Source organism: Sarcophilus harrisii, chromosome 4 (assembly GCF_902635505.1).
Source record: "Sarcophilus harrisii chromosome 4, mSarHar1.11, whole genome shotgun sequence".
Lineage (NCBI taxonomy): Eukaryota > Metazoa > Chordata > Mammalia > Dasyuromorphia > Dasyuridae > Sarcophilus > Sarcophilus harrisii.
In genome coordinates, this window is record NC_045429.1 from 381,367,813 (window position 1) to 381,388,488 (window position 20,676).

At 31.8% G+C, this 20,676-nt stretch overlaps 1 protein-coding gene across 1 annotated transcript in view; it reads right to left on the reverse strand.

Moving 5' to 3' along the window:
- The window catches only part of AKT3 (AKT serine/threonine kinase 3), a 414,439-nt gene that overhangs the window by 368,572 nt on the left and 25,191 nt on the right, over positions 1-20,676 (reverse strand). The window contains exon 2 of the mRNA XM_031968694.1: positions 5,465-5,625. Coding sequence (XP_031824554.1) covers positions 5,465-5,510 — 46 coding nt within the window. The 5' untranslated portion in view covers positions 5,511-5,625. The remainder of the gene's footprint in view (positions 1-5,464; positions 5,626-20,676) is intronic.

Consider the following 20,676-nt stretch of genomic DNA (forward strand, 5'->3'; position numbering starts at 1 on the left):
TGGACGCTGTGAAGGGACTTTGAAGGCTCTGCCTTCATAATTCTTGTACTTTATTTGTAGATAACAGGGAAGCACTCCAAGATTTTGATTTCTGAAATCATATGATCTGATACATTCCAAAGGAATTACAGAAGCTCAGAGATTGAAGGGATCTGAGAAACCATCTAATCCAAACTTCCTACCTAAAATATGAAGTCTATCTATTACATTTCAAACAAGTGGTCATTCAGCTTTTGCAAAAACATCTCTAATAATGAAAAGTTTAATTCAGAAGTGGTTTGAAGCATGAACTGGTAAAGATTAGATAGTGACCTTCCATCTATTCCATATGTCTTATATGGACCTATTTGGGGTTTTTTCCTATGTTGAGAACAGAAACTGCTTTTGCCTTTCTTTGTATTGCTGGGGTTTAACACAACAACGCTGTACATAATATGCACTTTAAAAATGTTTGCTGATTGGCGAGATTAGATTTGAAGTGGAAGAAGAAAAAAAATCAAAAAATAATACCAAAGCTCCAATCACTAGACAATGCTAACACCACTAATTGAATGAAAGAAATCAGAATTAGGTAAGAAAAAGATATCTTATCTTGGACACTGAGCTTAAAGCTTACAAGACATACTATTGGAAATGGCTTTCCATCTTCCATGATCTAAACATCTTCCTAGACAACTATGTAGCACAATGGATAGAATGCTGGAACTGTACTCATTAAGACCCAAGTTCAAATCCAGCCTCAGACACTTAATTAGCTATATGATTATGGGCAAGTCACTTAACTGCTTTCTGCTACAGTTTCTGCATCTGTAAAATGGGTATAATGATAGCAGTAACCTATCAGGGTTATTGTAAGGATAGAATGAGGTAACAGTTGTAAATGACTCTGCAAACCTATAAGTACTAGAATTCCTAATTATTATTATCAATCTTCCTATATTTATCTCCCTCAATTAGAATGTGAGCTTCTTGAAAGGATGCAATGTCTAGATTTTCTATATTTATCTCCAGCACTTAACCAAGTGCTTGGCATACATACTAGGAGCTTAACAAATGCTTTTCTAATCTACTCAGTTATAAATGAAGATCTAGAGCTAAAAGAATCACAGAAAAGTAGAGTTAGAAGAAAACAAGAGATCATCAATCTAATTTTTTAGGAAATGAAGTATAAAGATGAATTTACTTGTCTAAGGTTACATAAGTGTTAGATTTTAAATCCATGTTTTTCAAGACAAAGAAGCATCAGAGCTGGAGATATAACTACTAGCCACATAAAAATATATTGAAGCTATGATGGTAGATTGCTGGAGAAATGAGTTTAGAGAGAAAAGAAGATGAACAAGAATGAACAAGAATAGCTTGTAGTTACAAGAAAATAGTAACAATTTCTACATAAGCAAAGTGTGGTATAATGAACAGAAACCTGAATTTGGTTGAAATTCATACCCTGCTATTTACTACATGATCAAATGTGGTTAAATCATTTCACCTCCATGAGTCTCAGTTTCCATATTTGTAAAATGAGGTTACTGCACTAGATTTCAAGGATCCTTTTTAGTTCCAAATTCTGTAAAGGCCCTTCATTTTTTTCCCCAGGATAATTTTTGTATCTTCTTAACTGATCTTTAAAACAACTTTGTGAAATGCATAACTAATAGTAATATCCATATTTTATAAATCAAGGAAATGTTAGAAAAACTCTAGAAACTTTACTTTTAAGAGTCCCAAAAAGTTATGATATTTAGATATGAATGTAGATTTCCCATCTTCCTATTCTTCACACTATCATATGGAGACGCTCAATGTGTCCTAAACTAACGAACACCAAATAGAAAGACTACCAAAGAAACAAAGATCACACTATCTTGTGTTCTCAAGAATATGCTGAGTTCTTAAAAGTTAGAATGTAAAATCTGGCAATATTGGGGCAGCAAAACATTAGCAAAATTTCAGGCTTTCAATGTGATTAGACAATAATACTGCATTTTCACATATCTATGATCCATTTATAATCCCAAAAATCAAAGTGAATTTTTCTAACACACCATGTGATCATACAGTCATTTCTACAATGAAACTGAACTACTCTTTATGGGAAAAGTTTGCTGCTGTGTAGTAAACAGGAAATGGTGCTATCATTTTCATTCTCCTCAATCACTTAAGTAACTTAATTCTGAAGTCATGATTTGAATAAAATATAAACAAAAGGCATACATCTCTACACAAAGTCCAAAATAATCTCAGTTGTGTTCTATATATTTCTAAAATTTCATTAGGCCACAATTAAAAGTAAAAACTTTGATCAAATACTAAAACTTTCAAAGTTTAGTATTTACCCATATCTTAATTTATACAATAAGATGGATCAGTTTATTCAGCAAGATTATTTAGAGATCCTTAATTCTCAATATTATTTTGATGCCACTGTTAACTAGTTTGGTCCACAGATCTCCATAAAGACAACATTTAAATGAATCATATTAGTACTTGAGAGACAGATATTTTCAGAGAACAATGTTCTTGAATATCATTGATACTAAAGGCACAACTATATTGCAAGGTACGATTAAATTCAAATCACTTATTTGTGGAAAGAAATCCCTATCATATGGAAACACTTGAAGGTTACAAAAAAAGAACAAAGCATTAAGATTCAATTCAATTCATTAAATATTATAATGGTTCTAAGAAGTAAACACATGTTTGCAATTTCCTCACCCCATTAAAAAATTCTTGGCAATAAAAATCTTGTAATTATGCAAAAGAGCGATATCTAAGAAATTTTGTGACTGAAAAAAGTATCAAAAATCATTCCCAAGGAAAATGTCATATCCTCAATTAATGAGGGGAAGGAGGACATGGAGGGAACGGAACTGAGAGGACTGGGGGGGAAGAGGGGGAAGGAAGATAAAAGGAAGGTGCAAATAGGAAGAGCAGTTCATTGCAGCCTATCATCTAGTAAATTCCCATTTTAATTAATTATTCTTGCTAACTAGGTAGAAAGTTCTGTTGTTTCTAGCTGTTAAAGAACTACAAGTGCTGTCAGACTCTTCTAAATTTGATGCCCTAGAGCAAAACACAAATTACCTACCAAAATTAAGTCTTAATTGTACAAAGTAAGTTACAAAAAAAAAGATCAGAAAAAAATTTGAATAATATATTAATTTCTAATAGAAATTTTGACCAGTTCTATGTAAGTGAATAATACCTAAATGTATAACCACCAAAAAGCAGTTTAAAAAACAAAACAGCAAAACCCTGTATTCACAATGTCAATTTATATTTCTCTATGATTTGCAACTTTTCTTATACCCACTAAATTACTCACATTGTTACTATACTGAGTTCTAAACATTACAAACATTTCTTAGATGAGTAAATATCAGCATTATTTGCTTTGAAATTAGATCTAAAAAACAAAATGCATAGCATTCACTTCAGAAATACACTGATCACTATCAGCAAACGCATACACTGAGGCCTACATACATTTAATGTGCACTTTATACCTTTACTGATCAGCCTCCTGAAGTGAAGCACAAGCTAGTACTGAGGTAGGAACTATAGTAACATTAATCTAGTGATTAAGTACTTAGGATGAAGAAAACCTATAATAACTACTTAACTAGATATTTGTTGCTACTAAATTGCTATTAAATATAATCCTAATTCTTTCATGTAGAGGGATTTTATCTATCATTAGCAACGAGAATCAGGAATCTATTTCCTTAAAAAAAAATTAGTCTTTCAAGATTAACTGATATGGAATGAATATATAATTCATTGGCTTCATATTTATATCAGAAACACAAAAAAATTAGATTAAGTCCAGAGACCATATAATATAGAAACCTGTTATGATGCTGATATTAGGGGATAAAATTAACACCCATCTTTTAAGCTAAATGTATATCATGCTTGTTTGGGGCTGAATTTGGGCTACTGAATCAAGGTGTATTCAAAACCCAGAAAGAAACTATCTGTTTTATGAAGTTGACTATCTCTAAATAACAAATTCCATATCTTAGCTAATATAATCAATAACGTCCAAAAGATACCAAACAATGATTTCTTAATTGGAAAGCCAAATTTGCACATTTTTCTTCAGTAGTTCAATCGCAATAGTCAACAACAAGGTAAAATATTACCACTGTAAAGTTTCATTTAACAGATCAAAAAACTTGTCATGGATATAGAGAAAACACAAGCAAAATTTAGGAGGAGAAAAATATTTTCTAAAGAAGAGAATGTATTTTCTGCATACAATTCCAAATTTTGAAAGTATATTTTAAACTGTTTATAATACTAAAAATTATATAAATATGCTTCAATAACTAACTGTGTATATTTCTTTATTACTGTTTCAGAAAACAGAAGATAAAAGGCAAGGAAACTTGGATTTTTTTTAAATGACAAAATTGTTTCTGAAAAATAGATTATGAAATACAGCTCTCTCTTCTCAATAGAAAAATGTCACATTCATTCACTGTTATCAATTGATTCTACTTAACTGATCTATACCTACCAATAAATTTTGACACAGAAGATAGCTACATTGAAACACTGAAATCCTGAGAATGGAATAGTTCTATCCCACTCAATCTTGCTATGTGAATAAATTGTAATTGCATAGCCACTATTCTAAAATCAATAGATTTCTATAATAACACATTTACTCCATACTCAGGTGATTTTATGGAGACTACAGATAAGTTAAATTTTTTTGTCATTTTTCTATTTCATGTTTATGCCAATAAAATGACATTTAAATTATTTGATTTAAACTAAGTTATTTTAATTCTAGAAATATTTTAAATAGAATAACAAAAATAAAAATATCAGTTTTTAAAAATCTGTTATCATCTATGACTTGCCTCAATCATCCACAGCATGTTTCTACTGATATATATCTATATCTATATCTATCTATCTATATATATATACTGATTATCTTCCACCCACCTACCTCCCCAAAATTAAAAAAGCCCATTAATTTTTTTTTTAAATAGAGCATCCCAAGCACTACATTAGAAACTATGAACAATTATAAATACATGTGTGTCTATGTGTGTGTTTTTAAAATCTGTTAAGAGTCATTCTGAGTCACTTATTCAGAATGGAGCACTTTGGGCCACATTGGAAAAGCACAAAACATTTAAGTTTCTTCAAAATACATATATAAGGTACAACTTAAAGTCAAAAAGTCAAGTCTGATTTGTAAGCCAAATCATAAATTATGTTTTCAAATATAAGCTAACACTTAAATTGTCAATGTATAGCAGTATTTTTTCCAATTAGAAAACATAGTGTACTACAAGATCACAAGTTTCACTTTGGCAACTGGGTGAGATAAAATGCCAGATATTACATTTTTCTTTTCAAGCAATTCCCAACAGATCCCTAATTATTACCAACAATTTAATTTTTACTCTTATTCGTATTTTCAGTTTTGTTTAGCACTTACCCCTCTTCTGAACCCAACCTTCTTTCACAATGGTAACATCGCTCATGATGGCTCCCCTCTGAGCCCTCAACTTCAAGAAAAGATACTTTGAGATATCAGCTTTGGGGTTTGGATTCTCTTTTGCTGCTGCTGCCCTTCCCACTCTCTAGTGATGACTCAGCCTGGAAGGAAGTATTGAAGAAAGAATTTCTTTTTTTTTCCATTCTTGCAACTCATACAGCAATAACAAACAACCAATTCTTTGTAAATGTCTTCAACTGCCTGACCCCACATAAAAGTTTGGCTCTTCAAACTAGAGAATTTATTTATTCAATAATTTTATAATGAATGTACTTCCCTGATCTTGTGACATATTTCAACTGATAATGAAATCTCTGATTTGAAAAACAATGTTAAGAAAATCACTGTGACACATAAAGCTTTGGATTCTAAAGAATAGAAAATAAATGTTTGAAAATAGTCTACAATTTTTTTCTATTTTTTTTTCAAAATTTGCATAATTTCAAGCAACCAAGCTGAATGTTTTTGTTTGTTATTTTTCAGGTAAAACACAAGAATTCATCATTTGTATGTAAATTATCACCACAGGTACATGTCATAGTCATTCAATACATTAGAAGAAAAGTCTTCATGAGGTACCATACATTACAAAAAAATTTCATCATTTCATGGCTAACTTTTTACAAGTAATTACAAAATAAATCAGCATACACTTGCAAGATATGTTCAGTTTATGGAATGTTGACTTTACATGTCTTCAAGGAAAGCTCTCTAACTGTAGTGATTCACTTAAACTAATCTATTTAAACTCTAAATCTTTAATGTAACCAGTCCCAGTATACACTTTGCAAGATATGTTCAGTTTATGGAATGTTGACTTTACATGTCTTCAAGGAAAGCTCTCTAACTGTAGTGATTACTTAAACTAATCTATTTAAACTCTAAATCTTTAATGTAACCAGTCCCTCAATATCAACTGCACAAATTTTAAGGTTCCTGGAGATTAAAGTGTAATCTAAATTCTTGTGTATACAGGATAAGCATACTTATAATTGCTGTTTGTTAGTAACACAGCTAGCAAAATAGCAAAAAAAAAAATTTGAGATACTTTTTAAAAGATACATAATACAACCACCAAATACAGATCACGTCAATGAACATATAACATTAGTCTTCTCTTTACCACACAACACAAAAACAAGAAAAAGTGAATTGGTTCTCAGTTCAACTCAGCAAAAAAATTTTAGATAATAATTTCTCCTTCATATGATCTACTTAATGGAAGATATCATCCTTTACTTTCCTATTCATTTTTGTATATTTTAACTGTATTTTTGTCTGTGTGTGAGAAACAGCAAGGCCAATTTGATGTCATTATCATCAAAGCATTCTAAGGCATTTTACAAATATTATTTCATTCAATCTTCAAAACAACCCTAGGCACTAGGTATTATATTATTACAATTTTACAGTGGAGGAAATAGAGATTGATAGAGGTTAAGTTATTTGCCTAGGGTCACACAGCTTTTTTCTGAGGCTTTTTGAATTCAGGTTATGATTCTCATCTGCTGGTTCACCTAGCTTCGAAGACTGATTTGATCATAGAATATGGGAAGGAGAAAAAAGCATTAAATGGAAAGGAAGATGAGGATCAGATTGTAAAGGGCAAATGTCAACATTTATATGATCCTAGATTAAAGAAGGAGCTATTGCAGTACAGGGAAGGTGAACTGTAAGAAAGTGACAGGTCAGAGTTATACTTTAGGAAAATTTTTTTGGCAGCTGTGCAAAGGATTGGAGTAGGAATACAGATGAGACAACAGAAGCAATTACAAACATAGTACATAAGAACATAGTATGTAATTCAGGCTGACGTGATAAGAGCTTAACCTAGCATGGTGGCTATGTGAGTAGAAAGACTATAGATCCCCCAAATTTTGTGGGTATAGACTCATTCTGCCATATACAAAATAAAAAAGAGGGAAGAAGGTGGAATTTTTGTTTTATTTTCTTACTTTTTCTTAAGAATTACTACCTAAATCAGAGAAATGCAAATTAAGACAACTCTGACATACCACTACACACCTGTCAGATTGGCTAGAATGACAGGGAAAGATAATGCGGAATGTTGGAGGGGATATGGGAAAACTGGGACACTGATACATTGTTGGTGGAACTGTGAATACATCCAGCCATTGTGGAGAGGAATTTGGAACTATCCTCAACCCTTTGATCCAGCAGTGCTACTACTGGGTTTATACCCCAAAGAGATACTAAAGAAGGGAAAGGAACCTATATGTGCCAAAATGTTCCTGGCGGCCCTGTTTATAGTGGCTAGAAACTGGAAAATGAATGGATGCCCATCAATTGGAGAATGGTTGGGTAAATTGTGGTATATGAATGTTATGGAATGTTATTGTTCTGTAAGAAATGACCAGCAGGATGAATACAGAGAGGCTTGGAGAGACTTACATGAACTGATGCTGAATGAAATGAGCAGAACCAGGAGATCATTATATACTTCAACAATGATACTGTATGAAGATGTATTCTGGGAAGTGGATGCCTTCGACAAAGAGAAGATTTAACTCAATTTCAATTGATCAATATGGACAGAAGCAGCTACACCCAAAGAAAGAACACTGAGAAATGAGTGTAAACTGTTTGTTTGCATTTTTGTTTTTCTTCGCGGGTTATTTTTACCTTCTGAATCCAATTCTTCCTGTGCAACAAGAGAACTGTTCAATTCTGCACACATATATTGTATCTGGGATATACTGTGCCATATTTAACATGTGTAGGACTGCTTGCCATCTGGGGGAGGAGGTGGAGGAAGGGAGGGGAAAAGTCAGAAAAGAAGTGAGTGCAAGGGATAATGTTCTAAAAAATTACCCAGGCATGGGTTCTGTCAATAAAAAGTTATAATTATGAAAAAAATATATTTTGGTGTAGTCAAAAAAAAATCACTACCTTAAAACACAAAGCCTGAGGAAATTACAAACTAGGAGTAGAAGCAAGGAGAGGGGACAAAATGTAGGTAGAATTTTTCCAATGGCATCTGTACTATAAGGTACTCTTACTGCAACTGATGTACAAAGAGGGAAAGTAGATCCTGAAAAGCCAAGAAAGAAGAGAGTCTGAAGTGCTGAATGATCATGAGTAGAGTAAGTATAATTTTGTTTTAAATATGTCCCACAATTGGCTTATGGAAGGGAGTGTGAAATAAAACTAATCTTCCACACTTTGACTGGTTGACCACAAACCCTTCTGAGTGATGCCACTGTCTATACTTTGAGACCACTGCTCAAAACTGACACTACCACACTAACAAAATAAAAATAAGTTAAGCTTTACTTCCAAATCACTGACTAAAAAATAATTTTTTTTTAATTTTAAAACCTGATAAATGGCTTCTTTAATTTGCTCAAAAACATCAGTTTTCCCTAATTGTTACAATGAAATAAAAAGTTTTACATAAATTTCTAAGTTTCTCCTTCCAAAAGAAAAATTTCAGCCTAATACTAAAGAAAAGTTCCCTAACCATTATGTCCCAAAATTAAATAAGCAGTCTCATAAGACAATTCTCAGTATTTGGAAGTCTTCAAAAAGAAATATATGATTACTGTTTATTATGAATTCTGTAGAGAGGATTCAAGACTGGAGTAGAGGTGAGAAAAGATAATCTTTGAAATTCACTCTAATTCTAAGATTCTATAGTCCTGTGATTATATATGTTGAATAAAAGAGGTCCCTAAAAAAATGCATTGTTGGTGAAGTTGTGAAATGATCCAACCATTCTGGAGAGTAATTTGGAACTGTGCCCAAAGGGCTACAAAACTAATATACTCTTTGATTCAGCAGTGACTCTAACTGGGTATGTATCCCAAAAAGCTCATAAAATTAAAAAAAAAAAAAAAAAAAAAAAAGGACCAACTTGTACAAAAATGTTTTAACAGTTTTTTTGTGTATGTATGTATATGTATGAGGAGTGGCTGAATAAGTTATGTGTAATAATGAAATGAGTAAGTTAATAATGGAATGGAATATTACTGTTCTATAAGAAATGATGAGCAGGCAGATTTCAAAAAGCCTGGCAAGACTGACATGAACTAATGTTAGTTAAGTGAGCAGAACTAGGATAATACTGTATACAGTAACAGCAAGACTGAATGATAATCTTTGCTCTTCGCAGCAATACAATGATCCAGGACAATTCCAATAGATTTGGGATAGAAAATGCCATCTACACCCAGAAAAAGTACTATAGGGACTGAATGTGAATCAAAGCACACTATTTTCACTTTTTTTCCCCTTTCTTTCTTTCTTTCTTTCTTTCTTTCTTTCTTTCTTTTTTTTTGGTTCGCTTTCTTTTTTTGTGATATTTCCTTTTTATTCTGATTTTTCTTTCACAACATGATATGGAAATATATTTAAACTAACGGTACATATTTAACTTATCAGATTGCTTGCTGTCTTGGGGAAGAAGAAGGAAGAGAGAGGAACAGAAAAAGAGGAAGGGAGAAAAATTTGAGGCTCAAAATTTAACAAAAATGAATGCTGTAACTGAAAAAAAGAAAGCACAAACCATATTTTAAAGCTATCTTGTGTTTGTACTATATGCATAGCAGTAGCTTGATATACAAGCAAATTCTTGATTTACTGAATAGAATCAAAGAAAAAAAAAGAGATGCCTCAGAGACCTCTACTCCCCAAAAAACAAACCCCAGCCTGATTTAAACATGAAACATAAGCTATTTTTGATAGCATATTAAATGTCTATGTAATAAACCACGTATAAGCTACTAAAGGATAAATGTTTGGATACGTCACATTAGCTCTCATGAATAAATGAATGAATAAGCCTTTATTAAACATTTACTATGTTTCAAGCAATAAGGATATAAATAGTAAAATGAGACAATCTATGCTCTCAAGATATATATATATAGAATTCTATAGCAGGATAGATGAAAAATGGTCCAAGGTAGGTCCTTAGGAGCAAAGCAGGTGGTAACTGTCTAAAAACTTAGGCTGTACAAGGATAAAATACATTTTAAGACCTGAAGGTCCTCTAACCAACACTATAACTGGTGAACAGTTCATCAAAGAGGTTAATATTAAGGTTACAATTTAGTAGAAGGATAAGAAATAGGCTTTTTTTTTTTTTAAAGAATTCTAAGAAGTTCAAGTTAGAAAACTGATACTGAAACAGTTTCAGACACAAAACAGTTATGTGAACTTAGAAAGGTGACTTAAAACATTGTCTTCAGGTTTCCTCAACTGTAAAGTGGGAATAATAGCACCTTTAAGTAAATGGAGATTAGATTAGATTACACAGTCACTCAGCACAAAGAAAGCACTTAATAAAGATTAGTTCCCCCCACCCCCACCCCTTCTCTTACTTCTCTTACTGACTTCTGACTTACTGGATACATGAAAGGAATGATTAGAAAATATTTTACATTAAAAAATGGCATCTGAGTTAAAATGGACTGGGAAAAAGTAAGCAGTTCCTGAGAGTATTCTAAATAGAGGGAAGTATAAGAACAAATGCACCTACAGAGCATATTCACAGAATAGGAATTCTCTGTACAGTGTAGCTCTAGCATAACATACATAAAAGAAAATAATGTAAAAAGAAAAAAAAAACCTGGTAAAGATAATCATGTCAGAATGAGTCTTGAATATCAATTAAGTAGATATGAAATTTAATGGATAGGCAATATAGAGTCACTTAAGAATTCTAGATAGACTAAATAAGAAAGATTAACCTAGCAGAATACTAAGAACAGATTGGGGAAGAAGAGTAGACAAAGACCTCAGGCTATTACCTGTTAAAAAAGAAATCTTTATAAATCTGTGACAATTTGAATATGAAACTTAGAGAAAAGGAAAATAGAGCACTCAAGATTTGAATGCAGGAAACTGATAAATACAGTTATCACTGATAAGAATCATTAAGTGAAAGATAAGATGAGGTTTATTAGTGAAAAAAAAAAAAAAAAAACAAATGGTTCATAACAAGTTTAGTTTGAGATAACAAGAGGCCAATCAGATGAAGAGATTCAATAGGCATTTGGAGATAAAGGCTTTAGCTCAGTGGACAGGTCAGAGATAGACATGCAGATATGAATCATCTAGAATGCTGCAGCAATAGCAATACCATTGCCAAGAGAATTAGAAAATAGCCAATTGACAGAATTGTAGCAACAACATAATGTGCACAACTACAAGGTTTGAAGAAAAGAGAACTGAAAGTCAGTTAGGAGCAGTGTTACCCAGTCTACCCAGAAGCAACTTAACATAGGGACCCAAAGCCAATAAAAGGAAAATACTCCAACTTGAGAAACAATTGAAGCAGCTTTTTCCAACCTAGGAAATATACACATCATCAAATGGGGGAGGAGTCATAAAATACTAGGAGAATACAAGGAAAAAGACTAAAATCACCAAAGATTTTAAGAGAAAGATCTTTAATTAAAAAGTGGAGAACAAGCAAGATAAAAAAATACTAAAATCATAGGGATGAATAATAAAAACTCAAAAAGATCACTTCTCTAATTATCATAAGACAAAAGAAACTGAATCAATGCCTGCTGGAAATAGAAGGGAGGAAGGAGAGAGGGAGGGTGTGAAGGAGGAAAAAGGAAAGAAAGGGAGGCTTTGGGAAAGCAGACAAGAAGGAAGGAAGGGAAGGAAAGAGGGAGAAAGGAAGGGAGGGATGAAAGGAGAGAGGGAAAGGAGGAGGGAAGGAGAGAGAAAAGGAAAGAAGGGGAGAAGGGAGGAAGGTGAGAAGGGAAGGAAGGGAAAGGAAGAATGGAAAGAAGACAGGCTATGTGCAAAGTACCATGAAAAGTACCATTGGGGATTTGAAGAAAAAAGTAAGACCATTCCATATTCCAAAGGTGCTCACTAATTTGGAATTTTGCTCAAAAAGTTATCAAACTCTGTATACCCTTTGATCCAGCAGTGTTACTACTGGGCTTATATCCCAAAGAGATCATAAAGAAGGGAAAGGGACCTGTATGTGCACGAATGTTTGTGTCAGCCCCCTTTGTAGTGGCCAGAAACTGGAAACTGAGTGGATGCCCATCAACTGGAGAATGGCTGAATAAATTATAGTATATAAATATTATGGAATACCATTGTTCGGTAAGAAATGACCAACAGGATGATTTCAGAAAGGCTTGGAGAAACTTACATGAACTGATGCTGAGTGAAATGAGCAGGACCAGAAGATCATTATATACTTTAACAATACTATATGATGATCAATTCTGATGGACCTGGCCCTCTTCAGCAATGAGATGAACCAAATCAGTTCCAATGGAGCAGTAATGAACTGAACCAGCTACACCCAGCGAAAGAACTCTGGGAGATGACTAAAAACCATTACATTGAATTCCCAATCCCTATATTTTTGCCTGCCTGCATTTTGGATTTCCTTCACAGGCTAATTGTACAATATTTCAGAGTCCGATTCTTTTTATACAGCAAAATAACAGTTTGGTCATGTATACTTATTGTGTATCTAATTTATACTTTAATATATTTAACATCTTCTGCTCATCCTGCCATCTAGGGGAGGGGGTGGGGGGAAGGAGGGGAAAAATTTGAACAAAAGGTTTGGCAATTGTCAATGCTGTAAAATTACCCATGCATATAACTTGTAAATAAAAAGCTATTATTAAAAAATAATTTTTTTTTTTAAAAAGCTGCTCACATTCTTATGGGGGAGAAGTCATGTAACATTTCAGCTGCAAATAGTATGAAAGAAGTCCTTAGGGTATAAGAAAAAACCAGGTTTTTATGTCTCTTTTTAATGTCATTTCCACTGATAAAATCTTATCTACTTCTGATGTTGGTCCACTGGGACAATAACTTTGCAATGAATTGACAAGCACTGTAAATAAGAACTTTCTGATTCTTCAAAAGCCACAGTTATCAGGCCTGAAGAAAGAAGTGCCAGACTACAGCTCTACTGGGATTGTGTCCCAAGATGATAGCTCCAAGCACCAGGCTGAAAGCACTGCTATTTCAAAGGATCAGGGTCCTGGACTATCTTTGTAGGATTCTGGAAAATGGTAGTCAAGTTGGTGGTTCAAATTGTCTAATACAAGAAAATCCCAAGACAGAATAGAACCACAATCTATTGTTAAAGAGAAGAAAGAAAGAAAGAAAGAAAGAAAGAAAGAAAGAAAGAAAGAAAGAAAGAAAGAAAGAAAGAAAGAAAGAAAGAAAGAAAGAAAGAAAGAAAGAAAGAAAGGAAGAAAGAAAGCTAAAAATAAGAAAATTTAGAAGGGAAAAATTATAGAATTAATGCCAGAAATAATTAGCAGAATAGAAAAACTTGAATCTACAATCTCTCCAAAAAAAGCTAAAGAGAAAACAAGAGATCTGAAATACAAATATAATGAAGTAAACAGAGAAGCAATAAGGAAAAAGATAAAAGAGCACATACTCTCTATATGAATAAAAAATCAATGATCTCAAAAACAGTATGCATAGAAACTATGTAAGAATCACTGTAGTACTCCAAGAAGAATAGAACAAATCAAAACACCTAACATCAGAATGTAGGAATTAATACATTTTTTAAAAAAACTACCTAGAACTTCTCTACACAGAAAACAAAGCACCAATTTGAATAATTTCCATATCATCTCCTATATGTGTGTGTGTGTGTGTGTGTGTGTGTATGTGTGTATCCTATGTCCCAAACTTCAAGATACTTAAGTAGTCAAATTCAACAATTTCAATGACAATCAATTCTGCAGAGGATAAAGATCTTCAAATCTAAAGAAAAGAAAATCAAATAACAAGACTATTTTGTACCCAGTAAAAAGGTGAAGAAGCAACCCAAAATGACTTAACTTGCAAATATGAATCTAATTATCACTTTTTAAAAGGATATTACCTTAAACAATATAAACACATGAAAATTAAATAAATACAACTACCAAGGAAGAAAATAATGAAATAGAGTATCTCTAGAGATAATTAAAAACAACAACATAGGGAACATTAAGAGAAAAAAAAACAGAACACTAGGGGGTAAAAATGAAAGCAAAATTTAAAGGAATAGAAGGGATGGTAGAAAAATAGGTCTAAAACACCACAACCTCTGCCCACCTTCTACCTCCCTACAGTAGGAAAAGTGTTGATGTACACTAACTAGCCCCATCCATGAGTAAAGAAAAAAGGAAGAAGAGTTGGAGAAGAATATAACAGATGGCAAAGGAAGGAATTTTTTAAACAAGGAAAGAAAGAGAAAGATTTCAATCTAATGAGAGGAATGAATCCCATTCAAGGGCACTCCCATGGAGGAAGAGATATATTCTATAATGTGAGATGGAGACAATACAATGGGTCTAATCTGCAGGAAGTGAGAAATGATTTCCTCTGAAAAATATCCATGGATAATAATCCTGACACAGAAGAAAGGAAGTAGAGCTACTGGGGGCAAATGGGACCCAGAATCGTGAAAGGACATATATAAATCTAGAGAAGCAACTATATGGCAAATAGGGGTGGGGTTATGGAGTTTGCAAGTGACCATGGAAAAGGCAAAGGGTGAATAAAGGCTGCAGAATTTAGGACACATAGAAACGTCCATCATGACGCCATACTTCTCTCATTTCCCTCAAGAACTGATTCTTCTAAGAATGAAGTGTAACAAGGGAAGAAAAAGGGCATGGGGGCAAAATTTACAAAAGCAATAAAATGAAGATTCATTATTAGAAGAAGTTCAGAAACTATAATGCTATGATGAATACAAAAGAACGAAAAAATAAAAATAACTTTGGAATGGAAAAGGAAAAGAATCATTGAAGAAAACAGCTAAAGAAATCATCAGAAAAAAGGTACAGAAAAGGAAATATACTAAAAACAAAACAAGTAAGTGGGAAAGAGAGAAGGGATTTTTAATTAATCAAGAAGGGAAAAAAAAGAGATAAATAATGAGATAATTAAAAGAAATAAAAATCAATCAATAAACATTTATTATGTGCCTACTATGTGCACACTGTGTTAAGATACAAAAAGATATAAAGAAAGGCAAAAGTCAGCAACTGATCTCAAGGAGATTACAATATAAATGAAACAACATGAAAACAAATATATTTCTAACATAAAAGGAGCTCAAAATGCAGCCCCCCAAATGGTATAACTTGGAAATGTGAAATCATAATTAAAATTCCAAAATTCAGAAAAGAATTAATAGATAAAAGAAGATAAGGGAAGATATTAAGAGCATGCAGGGGAAAAAAAGTCCATGAACAGATAGCATTCAAAGAATTTAAGAAAAAATAATCCTACTGATAAAGTATTTACAAAAGCTATAAAGGAGGGGCAGCTAGGTGGCACAGTGGATAGAGCACCAGCCCTGAAGTCAGGAAGACCTGCGTTCAAAATTAGATACTTAATACTTCCTGTTAAGGAAGGTCCTGTGTGACCCTGGGCAAGTTACTTAACCCCAGATTTAAAAAAAAAAACACTCTAAATCTGTAGCTTATAAAAAAGACATACATAGAATACATAGGTGATGACAATAAAATTCACAATATAAACAGAGAAACAAGGAAAACAGAACTTAAATAGCTGAAAAACAAAATAGCTAAAGAACTTAAATAACTGAAAGAATATTCAGGGCTCAAAACTGGTTCATTACAATATGATTAAATGACAAAGCTACCAAAGTTTATTAACAGTTAATGTTATACCAATCAAACTGCCAAAGGGATATTTTATAGAGACAGATAAAATCATTTGAAGGAGAAAAATTAGATTATTGATGTAAATAATAAAAAAAAAAGATAAAAGAATAGCATATACAGACCTTAAACTTAATTATAAACTATTATAAATAATCATCAAAATAATTTGGTACTGGTTAAAAAAATTACAAAAATAGATCCATGGAACAGACTAGATAAGGAAGAATAAGAAATCATGAAACTCAATAGCCCAGTGTTTGATAAATCTGAAAACATAAATAATCTTGTAAAGAATTCCCTAAGAACTGATGAGAAAGCTAGAAAACAATGTGGAAGGCTTTGACTAACACCTTCCATTGTATTCCACAATAAATCCAAAACTATTTGAATATTAGAGTGCATATACCATAAAAAACTTAGGAAAGTAGCACATGATAATATTTTTCATAATTATGGAGAGAGTATGAACACTTCACCAATAAAGAAGAGGCAAAAACCCAAAGTCAAAAACTTTTGTATAAAAAAAATCACTACATGTGGAATAAGCAGGAAAACAATTGACTGAGGAAAAAAAAATCTTTATTACAAATATCTGTAATAAGGGATGATGAGAAATATATATTTCTTCACCTCTAGATGGAATAGTCAAAGGATATTAACAAAAGAATTTTCAAGAAAAAAGAATTGCAAACTAGAAACAGTCATACGAAAGAAAGCATTAAACCACTAATTTGATGAGAAATACAGAATAAAACAGTTGTGAGATTTTACCATAAATACCAAAAGGACAGCAAAAAAACAGATGAAAGCTAAAAAATTAGTACAACCATTCTGGGAAACAATTTGGGATAATAATAATACTATCCTAAAAATAAGAGCTAACATTTATATTGAACCTACTTTGTGCTAATAAGTATAATAAAACTATTTCACTTGATCTTCACAACTCTGGTAGATAGATGCTAATTATTATTCCCATTTTATAGATAGGAAACCACAAACAGAGAATATGTGACTTGCCCAGAAACATACAATAAGTGTTTAAAATCAACTTTGAACTCAGATTTTACTGAAAGGTGCCACTTAGCTGCCCCTAATGAATTTGATTTTTATAAAAGAAGGAAGAAAACCAAATTACCATTATCAAAAATAAAAAAAGCGCAAATTCACCATGAACAAAGTGGAAATTAAAGCAAAAATTAGGAGTTATGTTACCCAAGTCTATGGCAATAAATTTAATTTAATAAATTATTAAATAAATTTAATTTAATAAGTTTAAATAAAATGGATGAATATTTAAAAAAAATAAGTTGGCCACATTACAAAAAAAGAAAGAAAGAAAGAAATAGAATAGTTAAATAAGCAATTTTAGAAAAAGAAACTGAACAAGTCAATGAGTTCCCTAAGGAAAAAAATTCCAAAGACCACATGGATTCATAGGTGAAATTCTATCAAACATTTAAACAATTCATGCCAATTCTATATAAACTATTTGGAAAAGTAAGGAGTCCTAGCAAATTCCTGTTGTGACACAAATATGGTGATGCAATCTAAACTAGTAAGAGTAACAACAGAGAAAGAAAACTACAGACCACTTTCTCTAATAAAAACTTTTTCAAAAATTGTAAATAAAATACCAGTGAGGAGATTACAGAAATGCAATACAAAACATATATTATGACCAAATGGGATTTATACCAACAATGCAAGAGGAAAATTAACATGATTGACCATATAAATAACAGAACCAACAGAAATTATATAATAACATCAATAGATGCAGAAAAAAACTTGGAAAAAAAAACACTATTTTCTATTTAAAATGTTAAAAAGCATAGGAAATAATCACGCAGCTTTCCTTAAAATGAAACGTAGTATCTATCTAAAACCATCTGTAAGCATTATCTGTAAAGGGGAAAAACTAGAACCCTTCTCAATGACATTAGGGATAAATCAAAGATGCTCATTATCAACACTAATATTACATGTTGTACTAGAAATACTAGATACACTAATAAGAGAAGAAAAAGAAATTGAAGGAATTAGAATAGGCAATGAGGGAACAAAATTATTCTTTGCAGACAATATTATGTCATACTTGAAAAATCCTAGAGAATTAACAAAAAATCTAGTTGAAACTACCAACTTTAGCAAAATTGCAGAATATAAAAGCAACTCACATAATTCACCAACATTTTTATGTATTACCAACAAAATCTAGCAGGAAAAGGCAGAAAAAGAAATTCTATTAAAAATAATTGTAGACAATATAAAATACTTGGGAGTCTACCTACCAAGCCAAGTCCAGGTACTACATGAATACAATTACAAAACATTTTTTCACACAGTCAGATCTAAGTGGAAAAATATTAATTGCTCATGATGAAATGACAATTATATCTAAATTTAATTATTTGTTCACTGGCACAGCAATCAAACTATCAATTTATTATTTGTAGAGCTAGAAAAAATATAATAATAAAATTCATCTGGAAAAGCAAAAGGTCAAGAATTTCAAATCAAATAAAATGTGAAAGAAGGTGGCCTAACCATACTCAAACTGTTTTACAAAAGAGGTAATCAACAAAACGACCTGGCACTAGGTAAGAAATTGAATGGTAGATCAATAGATCTGCCAGTAGATCAGGTACACAATTCACAAAAAGTAAATGACCAAAATAATATAGTCTTTGATAAATGCAAACATCCAAGTTTTTAGGACAAGAACGCATTATTTGACAAAAACTTCTGGGAAAATGTGGTATATATCAATATATGGTCAAAATAGGTATATTACTTAAACAATAAGCAAATTAGGGGAGTATAGAAATGTTTACTGTCAGACCTATGGATAAGGGAAGAATTCTTGACCCAATAAAATATAAAGAATATTACAGGATAACTTTTATTACATTAAATTAAAGAGTTTGCACAAATAAAAGCAATGCAACCAAGATCTAATCTAAGACAAACAGAAAATTGGGAGAAATATTTGACACCAAGTTTCTCTGATATAGGTCTCATTTCTCAAATACAGATAAATGTATAAGATCATGGGTTATTCATGGTGAAATAATATGACTATATAGCCAGTTTTCAGAAGAAATCTACTACTGATGAAAAAAAAATACTCTAAATCACTATTGATTAGAGAAATACAAATCAGAACAAATCAGAGATATGACCTCACACATCAAACTGGCTAACATGACAGAAAAGGAAAATGACAAATGTTGAACAAGATGTGGCAAAACTGGTGGTAGAAATGTGAACTGATCCAGCCATTCTGGAGAATAATTTGTAACTGTGCCAGAAAGACTGTTATAAAACTGTACATGCCTTCTAACCTAGCAATACCACTTCTAAGCAGGTATTCCAACAAGATCAAAATAAAAAGAAAAGAGCCTATATAATAAAAGGAAAAGAAATATTTAGAACATCTCTTTTTATGGTGGCTAAGAATTGGAGATTGCAGGGATACCCATAATTAGGGAATGGCTGAACAATTTATGGTATATGATTATAATGGAATATTACTGTGCTAGAAGAAATGACAAGCAGGATGCTTTCAGAAAAATTTGAAAAGACTTACATGAACTAATGCAAAATGAAATCAGCAGAAACAGATTGTATATAGTAATAGCAAAAATGTATGATAATCAAATGTGAATGATCTAAAACAATTCCAAAGGACTTTAAAAAAAAATGCTATCCACCTAAAGAGAAATTACCAATAGAGTCTGGATGCAGATCAAAGCATATGCCTTTTTTTAACTTTATTTTTCTTAAGATTTTTTTTTTGGTCCCTGTTTTCATTCACAACATGACTATTATGGATATATATTTTGCATGATTGCACATGCATACCTATATCAAATTGCTTGCCTTCTCAATGAAGGGGAGACAAAGAGAAAATCTGGAATTCAAAACAAAACCCAATTTTTTTTTAAACTCAAAATTTTTAAAAACAAATAAATAAATTGTTTTTACATGCAATTGGAAATATTTCAAAAAGAACAAAGCAAAAACAATGCATGTGCATATAAGAATTAAATAACGAAATAAAGGCAAGAAATAAAAAGGAACAAATAAAGCAAAGCCCCAAAGTGAAAAATAGAAGAAATAGAGGAAGGCAGAGATGGGGATAAGAGAGAAGGCCATTTTTATAAAGACTAAGCTCAAGAGTAACTAACAAACTGTGTTTACAGCAAAAGAGGAGGAAACAAAATGACATGAACAAAACATGAGACAAATGGAGGAAAATATAAACCTAACTCTTTGAATTTAAATGTGAGTGGATTTAAGCAATCAAATAAAACAAATAAAAGAGACTGACTCAAGAAAACAAAACCTACAACCTGTTGCTTACATGAAAACATTCAACATAAAACTGAGAGGATGCTATTAGACAAAGCAAAATCAAAAATTAAAAAAAAAATTTAAGATAAACAAGGAAACTTCTTTATGATTAAAGGATAAACAAGGAAACTACTTTAT